The following is a 12,922-nucleotide window of genomic DNA, read 5'->3' on the forward strand; positions in this document are numbered from 1 at the left end:
GCAAGCGGTTTTACCGTGGTTTGCCGCAGATTTTCCGCAGGTGGGTCCTTGCGGATTTTTACCATTATCTATGTCAAAAAGCGCAGGTACCTTCAGAAAAGAAGTGACATGCTCATTAATTCCGCAGCGGAAGATCCGCGGGTAAATCCGCTGGTATAAAAAAAATGCAGTGTGCGCACAGTATTTTTTAAAACCCCACAGGATTTGCTGGGGAATGACTTTAGCAATGTTAGACACATTTTCTGCAGCAATTCCACGGCAAAATCCGTGGTAAATCGCAGCGTGCACACAGGGCCTTACCGTCAGTGAAAACAATGTTCAACTCAGTAAAATAAATTGCATCAATTTTGATTTGATACAATAAATTAATCTATGACAATTGTGCAGAATAAAAAGGCTTCCTCTTTCTCCACTTTAGGTATGAATTGATGTATCTCTGCTGGAGAGCTGACCCAGCCGATAGACCTACATTCACAGAGCTAAAATATAAGCTGGAGAAGTTTCTTCAAGAGCTGCCTCCTACAACGAATCAAGAAGATGTTATTTATATTAATACCAGCTTACCCGAGGACAGTGAACTTTTCACACAAGATCCAGATATAAGTGACATATCCATAGATGTGGATTCCAAGTATGTACAAATCACTCCCTCCAGGTCTGACACAACTATGGTCACTGTGGAGGTCCATGGAAATAATTTAGATGAACAGAGGTATATCCTGAACAGTGCATCTGAAGAATTGGCAGGTGAATCTGAACAAGCTTGTGCTCCACTTCTACATGACAGTATGCCACGTAACAGAGTGCCATGGTGTGAAAGCAACACTCTTCTGGATGGCAATTCATTGACTGAAGAACTTCTCTATGCTGATGACTCCGCAGAGGATTCTGAAATTGCAGTATAGAGATCCAAACCCATTTCATACCCGTTCTTCCGTGTTGAAATGAATTTGTCAGAGCGATTCCCTCCAAACTATTTATATAGTCACATTGCTGTTTGAAACAGAAAGTCATCCACACCTTTAGGCCGTGGCCACACGGGGCACTAGTGCGATCCTTGCATGACACTCGGCTGACGCTGGAAGTACAGCAGAGCTGAGTGTGATGCGAGTATCCCTGCGACTGAGGTTTGACTGTGCGAGCGGACCTCAGCCGTGGGGGCCGGGCCGGCACTGAGGAGGGGCGGGAGGGATTTCTCTCCCTCTCTCCTCCGTAGACAGCTATTGCGATTCTCGCACTGCACTCGCGGTACACCGGTGTACTGCGAGTGCAGTGCGATTTTTCTCTCGCCCCATACACTTGAATGGGTGCGAGAGAAACAAAACTCGCATTACAATTTCAGCATTCTGCAATTGTTTTCTCGGTCCGATGAGGGATGAGAAAATAATCGCTAATGTGCACTGACACACAGGCTAATATTGGTCCGAGTGGAATGCAATGTTTTATTGCACTCCACTCGCACAGTTTTTCTCGCCGTGTGGCTTAGGCCTTAAGGTGGTGTCACACACAGCGACGACGATAACGACGTCGCTGCTACGTCACCATTTTCTGTGACGTTGCAGCGACATCCCGTCGCTGTCGCTGTGTGTGACATCCAGCAACGAGCTGGCCCCTGCTGTGAGGTCGTTGCTCGTTGCTGAATGTCCTGCTTCAGTTTTTCGTCTTCGCTCTCCCGCTGTGAAGCACACATCGCTGTGTGTGACAGCGAGAGAGCGACGAAATGAAGTGAGCAGGGAGCAGGAGCCGGCGTCTGGCAGCTGCGGAAAGCTGTAACCACTGTAAACATCGGGTAACCAAGGGAAGACCTTTCCCTGGTTACCCGATATTTACCTTCGTTACCAGCCTCCGCCGCTCTTGCTGCTAGTGCCGGCTCCTGCTCTGTGCACATGTAGCTGCAGTACGCATCGGGTAATTAACCCTATGTGTACTGTAGCTAGGAGAGCAAGGAGCCAGCGCTAAGCAGTGTGCGCGGCTCCCTGCTCTCTGCACATGTAGCGACGTTATGATCGCTGCTGCGTCGCTGTGTTTGACAGCTAAGCAGCGATCATAACAGCGACTTACAAGGTCGCTGTTACGTCACAGAAAATGGTGACGTAACAGCGATGTCGTTGTCGCTGTCGCTATGTGTGAACCCAGCTTTACTTATGTCATCTGTTGCTCCCTGTCATTTTAAGTCATATGCAAATGAAGATTAAGTGCTCCAGGCATCTTAAAGCACTTCCCAAACCTCCGCCTCTGTTCACCGCCCTACCCCCACCTTCCCATGCTTGAGTAACTACTTATTGACCCCGTAGTCAAGCCAGTGCATTGTCAGTCATGCAGAGGAAGGTGGGGCCTGGAGGTAAATAGAGCTGGAGTGGAGGAGGCTTGGGAAGTGCATTGAGCAGTTAAGCCTCATTTATACATGATTTCAAACAGTGATTTTTCAGTCAGGGAGCAACAGATTACATAAGTAAAAGTGTGAATGGCATTATGTTCTAATGGGAAACGTGACCATATAAACATGTGGGGAGCTGTATTATTTTGACAAATTCCCGTTAAGTGTTAGGAGAAAGCTGTGTAACCAGGTCTCCCTTTACATTTTTTATTAGTTTAATATTTTGTGAAGTATTATTTGGCATTAAATCAATGTAAATACCATGCAGTATTCTGTACAGAAATATTAGATGACTTATGTATATAGATGGATATATGAATTTCTATTGATGCAAGAAATGATGTAAATATTCAGAATTTAAGTATGATTTTTAGTGACTCAAGGATTCAGAGTTGTGCCTTCGTTAGCTCTTGTAGGGAATGTGTTTCAGCAGACACATACTGAGAAAACGTTCTACCTCCCGTTCATGAATTTACATTATTTTTCTACAATTTTACATTCATGGCCTGGTCTTAGAATTTGTGCATTGTCTTTGGGGGGTCATGAATATGCAGAATAAATGGGTAGCAACATGACTCAATGACTGGTGCTGCAGCTCAGCCTTATTCACTTGAATAAATGGTGGTACCTAATATAGTGACACCCAACTGTGGGGCTATTAGATACTCTACCTCATTCAAGGTACTTCAGGGCTGACGTACCAGACACAGAGGCATGGAAGGAAAGGACCTTTACTCTTCATTGTGGTGGTCTATGTGGTGGATCACACGTTAGTGGCCTCCTCTAAGGATACATTATCAATATGAATTCCCTTATACTACAGCGAGCCTGTCCTCTTGCTTTTAAGATGTTAATTTTTGCATTTGTAAACTCCAATTCCATCCAATGAAATGTATCAATGTCTGTGTACTATAATATAGGGCATTTGTTGCAAATGTTCTCATTTACTAAATTTTGGAAATGGTAAGAAACGTATACAATGTATTAGACTCGTAAAATTGCACAATTTACGTAAAAATGGAAAAACTTCTGTAAACTAAAACTCAAAACATTACATATATTCTAAGGTTTTTTTCTGTCCTTTTCCTGTATAGACAAGCCAATTCAATAACATTCAGTGCTAAGTATTTTAAGCTAATCCCTTCATCCTCAAATTCTCAGTCATAGGCAAACAAAGCTCTTTATAAGGTACAAGTTGCTCTTTGTATTTGTAAGGGTTTCATTCTTATATTAAACAATGAAATGTTGAAAACTTTCAAATTAAACTTGTACTCCTCACTACCTAATATACTGACCAAATCAAATCTATTGTGCTAACAAAACCAATTATGAATAAAGAAGTGATTAATCAAGGAGTGGCGTCAATCAGTGGTGAAGATACGGTTGCCCATTGACTGAATGACTTTCTCATGTGGTCCTCAAGCAACTACTCCAACGACGTTTTCCTCCGTACAGTGGGGGTAATGTGTGGCCACCTCTGCCCAAGTGGGACAACTTCAAGGCATATTGAATGCTACCACATCTAAGCACCTCATGTGGTAGTTTTTCCACCAGTTTTACAGTGTGTATGGGAAGTATTCAGACAACTTTAAATGTTTCACTCTTTGTTTCATTGCAGCCATTTGGTAAATTCTAAAAAGTTCATTTTTTCTCATTAATGTACACTCTGCACCCCATCTTGACAGAAAAAAAACCAAGAAATATAGAAATTGTTCCAACAAGAAAAACTGAAATATCACATGGTCATAAATATTCCGACCCTTTGCTCAGACACTCATATTTAAGTCACATGCTGTCCATTTCCTTATGATCCTCCTTGAGATGGTTCTACTCCTTTATTGGAGTCCAGCTGTGTTTCATTAAACTGATAGGACTTAATTTAGAAAGGCACACACCTGTCTATATAAGACCTCACAGCTCACAGTGCATGTCAGGCCAAATGAGAATCATGAGGTCAAAGGAACTGCCCAAGAGCTCAGAGACAGAATTGTGGCAAAGCACAGATCTGGCCAAGGTTACAAAAGAATTTCTGCAGTACTCAAGGTTCCTAAGAGCACAGTGGCTTCTATAATCCTTAAATGGAAGAAGTGTGGGACCACCAGAATTCTTCCTAGACCTGGCTGTCCAGCCAAATGATCAATCATGAGAGAAGAGCCTTGATGAGTGAGGTAAAGAAGAACCCCAAGATCACTCTGGCTCAGCTCCAGAGATACAGTAGGGAGATGGGACAAAGTTCTACAAAGTAAACTATCACTGCAGCCCTCCATCAGTCGGGCCTTTATGGCAGAGTGGCCAGACGAAAGCCTCTGCTCAGTGCAAGACACATGAAAGCCTGCATAGAGTTTGCAACAAAAAAACACATGAAGGACTCCCAGACTATGAGAAATAAGATTCTCTGGTCTGATGAGGTGAAGATAGAACTATTTGGTGATAATTCTAAGCAGTATGTGTGGAGAAAACCAGGCACTGCTCATCACCTGCCCAATATTTTTCCAACAGTGAAACATGGTGGTGGCAGAATCATGCTATGGGGGTGTTTTTCAGGTGCAGGAACAGGACAGCTGGTTGCAACTGAAGGAAAGATGAATGCTGCCAAGTACAGAGATATCCTGGAAGAAAACCTCTTCCAGAGTGCTCTGAACTTGAGACTTGGCCGAAGGTTCACCTTCCAACAAGACAGTGACCCTAAGCACACAGCTAAATTAACAAAGGAGTGGCTTCAGAACAATTATGTGACCATTTTTGACTGGCCCAGCCAGAGCACTGACCTAAACCCAATTGAGCATCTCTGGAGAGACCTGAACATGGCTGTTCACCATCCAACCTGAATGAACTGGAGAGGATCTGCAAGGAAGAGTGGAAGAGGATCCCCAAATCCAGGTGTGAAAAACTTGTTGCATTATAATAATAATAATATTTATAAATTTATATAGTGATATTAATTCCACAGCACTTTACATACAATGGCAACACTGTCCCCATTGGGGCTCACCATCTAAGTTCCCTATCAGTATGTTTTTGGAGCGTGGGAGGAAACCAGATTTCTCGGAGGAAACCCACGCAAACACGGGGATAACATGTGTCCTTGGTGGGATTTGAACTCAGGACCCCAGTGCTGCAAGACTGCAGTGCTAACCACTGAGCCACCGTGCTGCCTATTTCCAAGAAGACTAATGGGTGAACTAGCTCAAAAGGGTGCTTCTACTCAATACTGAGTAAAGCCTGCTTTACACCTTACGATATCACATACGATATCGTATGCGATCGAACCCGCCCCCATCGTATTTGTGCGGCACGTTCAATTTGTTGACCGTGTTGCACAAACGATTATTTCCCGTCACACGTACTTACCCTTCCATACGACCTCGATGTGGGCGGCGAACATCCACTTCCTGGAGTGGGAGGGACGTTCGGCGTCACAGCGACGTCACGTGGCAGCCGGCCAATAGAAGCGGAGGGGTGGAGATGAGCGGGGCGTAAACATCCCGCCCACCTCCTTCCCTCCGCATTGCCGGCGGGAGCCGCGGGACGCAGGTAAGATCTGTTCATTGTTCCCGGGGTGTCACACACTGTGATGTGTGCTGCCTCGGGAACATTGAACAACCCGACGTGCAGTTTTAAAGAAATGAACGACGTGTATGCGATGAACGGTTTTACGTTCAATCGCAGTCGCACGTAGCTGTCACATGCTACAACAACACTAACGATGCCGGATGTGCGTCACTTAAGACGTGACCCCGCCGACACATCGTTAGATTTGTTTTAGCGTGTAAAGCACGCTTTAAGAGTCTGAATACTTATGACGATGTGATATTTCAGTTTTCCTTGTTTAAAAAATTTGCAAAAATGTCTACATTTCTGTTTTTTTCTGTCAAGATGGGGTGCAGAGTGTACATTAATGAGAAAAAAAATGAACTTTTTTGAATGTACCAAATGGCTGCAATGAAACAAAGAGTGAAAAATGTAGAGGGGTCTGAATACTTTCCGTACCCAGTGTATAGACATTGTAAAGGGATTATATGGAATGAATATTGTCCAAGATATAGCAGCTAGTGCCGTTTCTAGGGGTGTTAGGCTAAGAGAACTTGGACAGTCTTCACAAAGTATATGTCAGGATCTTTTCACAGCATATTCTTCAACATTGTCTTAAGCGGGCTTTACACGCTGCGAATGCTGCAAATGCTAGCGATGTCGAGCGCGATAGCACCCGCCCTCATCGTACGGCCGATATGTGGTGATCGCTGCTGTAGCGAACATTATCGCTACAGCAGCGTCACACGCACATACCTGCTTAGCGACGTCGCTGTGACCGGCGAACCACCTCCTTGGCGTCACACGTTTGGCGTCACAGCGACGTCATTAAGCGGCCGCCCAATCAAAGCGGATGGGCGGAGATGAGCGGGACGAACATCCCGCACACCTCCTTCATTCCTCATTGCTGGCGGGACGCAGGTAAGGAGAGGTTCCTCGTTCCTTCGGTGTCACACATAGCGATGTGTGCTGCCGCAGGAACGACGAACAACATCGTTACTGCAGCAGCAACGATAATTGGGAATAGGGGGACATGTCACCGATGAGCGATTTTGAACGTTTTTGCGACGATTCAAAATCGCTCATAGGTGTCACATACAACGACATCACTAAAGCGGAGGGATGTGCGTCACAAATTCTGTGACCCCAACGACATCGCTTTAGCGATATCGTAGCGTGTAAAGCCACCCTTAGACCCCCATGAAATATATTGGGATGTTCCAAATGCATTGGACGCCTCTCTATTCAATGTAGATGTATCACTAGATAGGACAGGGTGGTTGGTGGGGGGGAGAATCTGTAGCCAAGCAGCAAAATGTAGGGGAAAACTATTATATAATTATCATCTACTATTGACACTGACATATATTATTTTTGAGCTGCTAACTGAACTTCAGATTTAAAGTTGACGTTTGTGTAAGTTACATTCTTTAAAAGATCAGTTAAAGTAACTACGGTATTTTCAAATTTTGGTGATGTGGTTTCATGAGGATACTTAAAATAAAAAGTTCAGTTTGGCCCAATGTATAAGCAGACAATTCATGAAAGATATACTGTACATATATACTGTATGTCTCAAAGCTGATAATTTTCAAATGAATATACAGTAATCGCATCTAAAGCAGCATATATATTTCCAAAGACATGATCTGTAATACCACTTGATGTATAATCCTTAAGGGTGCTTTACATGCTGCGACATCGCTAATAATATATCGTCGGGGTCACGGTGTTTGTGACGCACATCCGGCGTCGTTAGCGACATCGCAGCGTGTGACAGCTAGGAGCGACGATCAACGATCGCAAAAATGTCAAAAATCGTTGATCGTTGACACGTCGCTCCTTTTCATAATATCGTTGGTGGTGCATGTCGCTTGTTGTTCGTCATTCCTGCGGCATCACACATCGCTATGTGTGACACCGCAGGAACGATGAACATCTCCTTACCTGCGTCCACCGGCAATGAGGAAGGAAGGAGGTGGGTGGCATGTTCCGTCTGCTCATCTCCGCCCCTCCTCTGCTATTGGGCGGCCGCTTAGTGACGCCGCTGTGACGCCGAACGAACCTCCCCCTTAAAGGAGAGATTGTTCGGTGTCTCCAGCGACGTCGCTAAGCGGGTATGTGCGTGTGACGTTGCCGTAGCGATATTGTTCGCTACGGCAGCGATCACCCCCATGACGAAACAGCGTGTAAAGCACCCTTAAGTATATTGGCTATAGTAGATGACCACTGTGGTGCATATTTATCAAGGTCAATGAGTAATTTGCACCCAAAAATTGACTTCTACCATATTTGTGATGTGTTTTTGACACTTTTTACAACTTGATTGGCTAGGAGTGTTAACTCACTGAGAGGGGTGTGGCTTAACATTCCACACCATGCACCAAAAAGTAAGCCAAAATTGTGGCGCACATACCTGGTGCAAAGTAATTCAACTAGTAGGTGTGTAATTAGAATTATCAAACAACAATAACCACTTTAATAAAATTTGTGCATTTTAAAAATGACTAAGGGCCGTTACTTCAAGACCAGCTTTATTATACATCAAAACCAACATATGCTTCTTCATAGATCAGATACTCTGGATTAGTGAGTACACCTCTGTATGCACCTTGCCACAAATCCTACTTCAGTCTTTACTGGGGAAAGACTTGTGGCGTAGCAAACATCAACGCTAGTCAGACCCCCATCCCGCCCCAACTGTGCCCATTTTGTCAGAGCTCAGTGAAAATAGTGTGAGAACGTTTAAAATTGAAAAAATTGTGCAACTTTTCAAATATATTTTCTCCAGAGCATCACTGCAGAGTAGAGTAGCTACAAGCAAACGTGTAAATGCAGGAGCGGGAATCTGGCTGTCTTCAAACCCACAGAGAAGGCACAGATGATGGTTTCTTGCTTGGTTAGCAATGTGTATGCAGTAATAGGGAGCACTGACAGTGGTTCCCTTTCGATACACAGCAGTTATGGGATCACTGACTATAAGGAGAGAGCAGGCACTGCTGGGTCACAGGAGACCCAGAGAGCTCTGCTATTTAGCCATGAGGCTGTATTTCCCCTATAACTGCACCAGTTACAGGGGAAATAAGATGAAAATACAATTATTTAAATATTAAAATCTCCTTCCCCACAAGTATTTTATAACTTTTATGGGGGTGGGAGGGTTACAATGTGTGAAATAAAAGAAAAATAAAAAAATATCAGGTAAAAAACTATAATACATTAAAATACCACTGTCAATCCAAATTGCTGCTGCAGGCCCCTTCCTTTTAAAAAAAAAAAAATAAAAAAATTGTCCAATATATAGAAATAATTGTTACAGAATAAGGAACAAATTTTCAAATGTATTTTACCCGTCTTTTTGTTGTAAAAACAGACATTTCCCTTATTTTCTCAATGATATCACTCGATATCAGAAAAAAAAATGACAGTGACCTAAAAATTAAGCTCCATGTATCATGAAAAATCTATAGGGGAAATGTTCTTTTTTACAGCTGTTAACCACATGAATGAAAAAACCTGAAAATGTGGCTGGTCAGAAAGGGGGGTAAATGGCCCAACCCTTAACTGGTTTACCCTAACCTTAACTATCCATTCTAAAGGGTCATCAAGTTTCCAAAAGTGTCAAAAACTGAATTAAAGGCATAATGGAACGGCGTCTGTACATAAATAATTGTCGAGTTTTCTTTTAATGAGTGAGTAAAGATATTTCTAACTTTTCCGCAGTTATAGCTCTCGTTTTCCATTCTGATATGTGGCATCTAGAGACAATGACTGTTGTAAATGTAACTGCTATCCTTTTAATTTTAGGTTTGTACTGTAGGTAATGTATGTGTGTTCTATACTATGGAAGTATATATCACCAAATGAATAACAATGTGTTTGCCTTTAAGAATACATTACAGTGAGCCAGAAAAAGCTATCCATCTCAAGGTGCAGCATCGACAAGTAAATAGAAATTCACACTGTACTTTCCTAATAATCTTGTTTAAAATACTGTATATATTTTTCTTAATTATTTGCAATTTTTTGTCTTTTGTTACTGTTTTTGAAGCTCAGTAAAACATTTGTGTTACAAAACCATTTGCATTCCTTAGTCCAATCATGCATCTGAAAACCATAGCTAATATTTTTAAATTAAAAATGAGTTTTCCAGTTTAGACGATTCATGACATCCTCTGCCTATTTTCATCTTTGAGTTTTCAGCTTTTCCCGGATCACAATATACTCAGTATAAGGCCCGTTTCACACGTCAGTGAAAAACAGTGACGTTTTTCACTGGCGTGTAAAACACGCACATGTCCCTGCGTGTGCCGTGAATCACGGCACACGTGGGTTGTCTAAGTGTAATCCGGGCTCCGTTCTCCATGGCCCGTGATTGCACTTAGAAAACTACTCACCTATGCGCGCTCCCGCTCTCCATGGTGCTGATCGCTCCCGCGGTGCAGCATCCGGCCGGCGGTGACCCCCGCAGCAGCTGCTTCCGGGTCGGCTGTGTCGCACATAATGAATATGCGCGACAGTAATGAGCCGGCTCAGAAGCAGCAGGGAGAACGGGCTGCAGAGGACATCGCTGGACGCCGGGTGAGTTAAAATGTTTTTTATTTTAAAAGCACGTTTTTTTCTGGCACGTGTTTCACGGACCACACCACTGCGTGGTCCGTGGAACATCAGTGATGCCAGAAAAAAATGGACATGTCTCCATGCGGCAAACACGCACACGCGGGTACGCCGCATGGAGACACGTGCAGTGAAAAATCACTGACGTGTGAGCAGACCCATTCATTATAATGGGTCTGCGTATGTCAGTGATTCTGGTACGTTGAAAAAAAAGCACAAATGTACCAGAATCACTGACGTGTGAAAGGGGCCTAATACTAATACCATTTCAGAAGAAAATACCTCAAGTATTAAAATAACAGCCATGGCTACTGTATTTCCCTGAAAATAAGACCTCCCCCGAAAATAAGGCCTAGCAAGAGTTTTCAGCAAGGCTAAATATAAGACCTCCCCGAAAATAAGCCCTAGTCACGGTTCAATAATGAAGTGCCCATGCAGCTAAAAAAGTTAAAGAATACTGTAGGACACTTCATTATAAAAAGCAGACACCCCCAAAAGAGAGAAGAAAGAAGACCCTGCTATCATACTCACCAGACGCCGACAGTGGAACGCATCAAGGACTTGAAGCGGACCGCACACCCACACACATCAGATCACACACAAGATCGCGCACACACACAATCACATATCATATTACACACAGACACGAGATCGCACACCCACACAATCACATCAGATTGCACACACACACTCGCCACATCTAGCGATATCGATTGCTTCTGGCCGGCATACGGTAAGGACCTGAGAAGCTGTGCAGTGCAGTGCCAGGACCTTCAGGTGGAACACATGGAGGACCCAGCTGTGGAACGCAGAGACAAGAGAGCGGAGAGTCCCCTGCTCCCTGGAAGCAAGTGGTATCACCAGTGTATGTGTGCGCACAATTGTATGTGCGATCTTTTGTGTGTATGAGTATGTGTACGTGACCTGATGTGTATGTAAGTGTAACTGTGCAGTAGGGCTGTGTGAGTGTACACGTACGTAGCAGAGCTGTGCATGTAAGTGTAACTGTGCACTAGAGCTGTGTGTGTGTGTGCATGAATGTAGGAGAGCTGTGCATGTAAGTGTAACTGTACATGTAGTAGAGATGTGTATGTAAGTGGAACTGTGCATGTTGCAGAGGTGTGTGTGTATGTATGAATGTGTGTGATCTGCTGTGTGAAGGTCGGCCAGAAACAGGGGAGGATGGCATGCAGCATACCTGCTGGGAGCACCCGCCGAGGATTGCAAAAGGACCTGGGAACCACACAGATGCCTGGGGTCTGGTAAGTATGACTATCGTGAGAAGGGAGATCTGCATTTTTGGGGGGGGTTAACTCTCCCCCAACCATGTTTCCCCAAGAATACCCCCACCCCAAATAAGACCTAGTGCTCTTTTCAGGGCAAAAAAATATAAGACAGTGTCTTATTTTCGGGGGAACCACAGTAGTTTAGCACTGGTGAACACGCCCCATTCGAAGTTGCTCAGTTTGTTCCTTTTTTACCCATTTTTTTGCTGCTAATCTGCATATTGTCATTTTGATAAAATCTCTGTTGTATCTGCTGCAGATCTACCAGTTCTCTGAATGTTAAACTCTATATAACCCTGTCCACACCACTGATAAGCAGTTTTCTGTGCACACTACAGATGGGCAGAAAACTGACCATCAGTGGTGAGGGCGGTGTTATACAGAGCTCATGAATATGCTGGACTGCCTGGCACCAATTTACTAGCCCTCTAGTGATAATATCCTGCTCTGCTAATAAAACTGTGATTTTTCAAAAACTACACTAAGCAGTCCAGAAAAAAAGTAATGTCTATGAGACCCACACACTACTAATCTGTAAGTGAAAAGAAATAAACACAAACACTGAAAAAATACTTTATTTGAAATAAAATACAAAAAAATACCCTCTTTCACCGTTTTATTAACCCCCAAAACACTCAGGTCTGACGTAATCCACATGAGGTCCCACGATTCCAGCTCTGCTACATGTGAAATGACAGGGCACAGCCAAATAACATGACCGCCCACTGTGAGCTTCAGGTAGACCAGAGAATGAGCTGCACGATGAGTGGTGACATCACTCAAGTATGTGTGGTGACAGCTGGAGGTTCCCACAGTACTCCACCTGTGATCGTAGGTTACCTGGCCTCGTGTGACCTCTTTGAACTGAGTGTCAGGTGAGGTTACCTGCGATTACAGGTGGAGGAAGAATCTGTAGCTGTAACTGCAAATAACCTGAGTGATGTCACCGATCATCACGTGGCTCATCCTCTGCCTGACGTTCACAGCGGGTGGTCATGTTCTATGACTATGTGTTATCACTTCAGATGTAGCAGAGCTGGAATCATCATGGGACCTCATGTAGATTACGTTGGACCTGGGTGTTTTGGCGGTTAATGAAGGAGTGCAAGAG

The 12,922-nt window shown here is 43.8% G+C and overlaps 1 protein-coding gene across 1 annotated transcript in view; it reads left to right on the top strand.

The window, feature by feature from the left end:
- Positions 1-1,015, top strand: part of MERTK (MER proto-oncogene, tyrosine kinase) — a 135,003-nt gene extending 133,988 nt beyond the window's left edge. Inside the window, exon 19 of the mRNA XM_075339589.1 lies at positions 419-1,015. Coding sequence (XP_075195704.1) covers positions 419-905 — 487 coding nt within the window. The 3' untranslated portion in view covers positions 906-1,015. The remainder of the gene's footprint in view (positions 1-418) is intronic.
- The last annotated feature ends 11,907 nt before the right edge of the window (positions 1,016-12,922 follow it).

This window comes from Anomaloglossus baeobatrachus, chromosome 3 (genome assembly GCF_048569485.1).
Source record: "Anomaloglossus baeobatrachus isolate aAnoBae1 chromosome 3, aAnoBae1.hap1, whole genome shotgun sequence".
In the NCBI taxonomy this organism is placed as follows: domain Eukaryota; kingdom Metazoa; phylum Chordata; class Amphibia; order Anura; family Aromobatidae; genus Anomaloglossus; species Anomaloglossus baeobatrachus.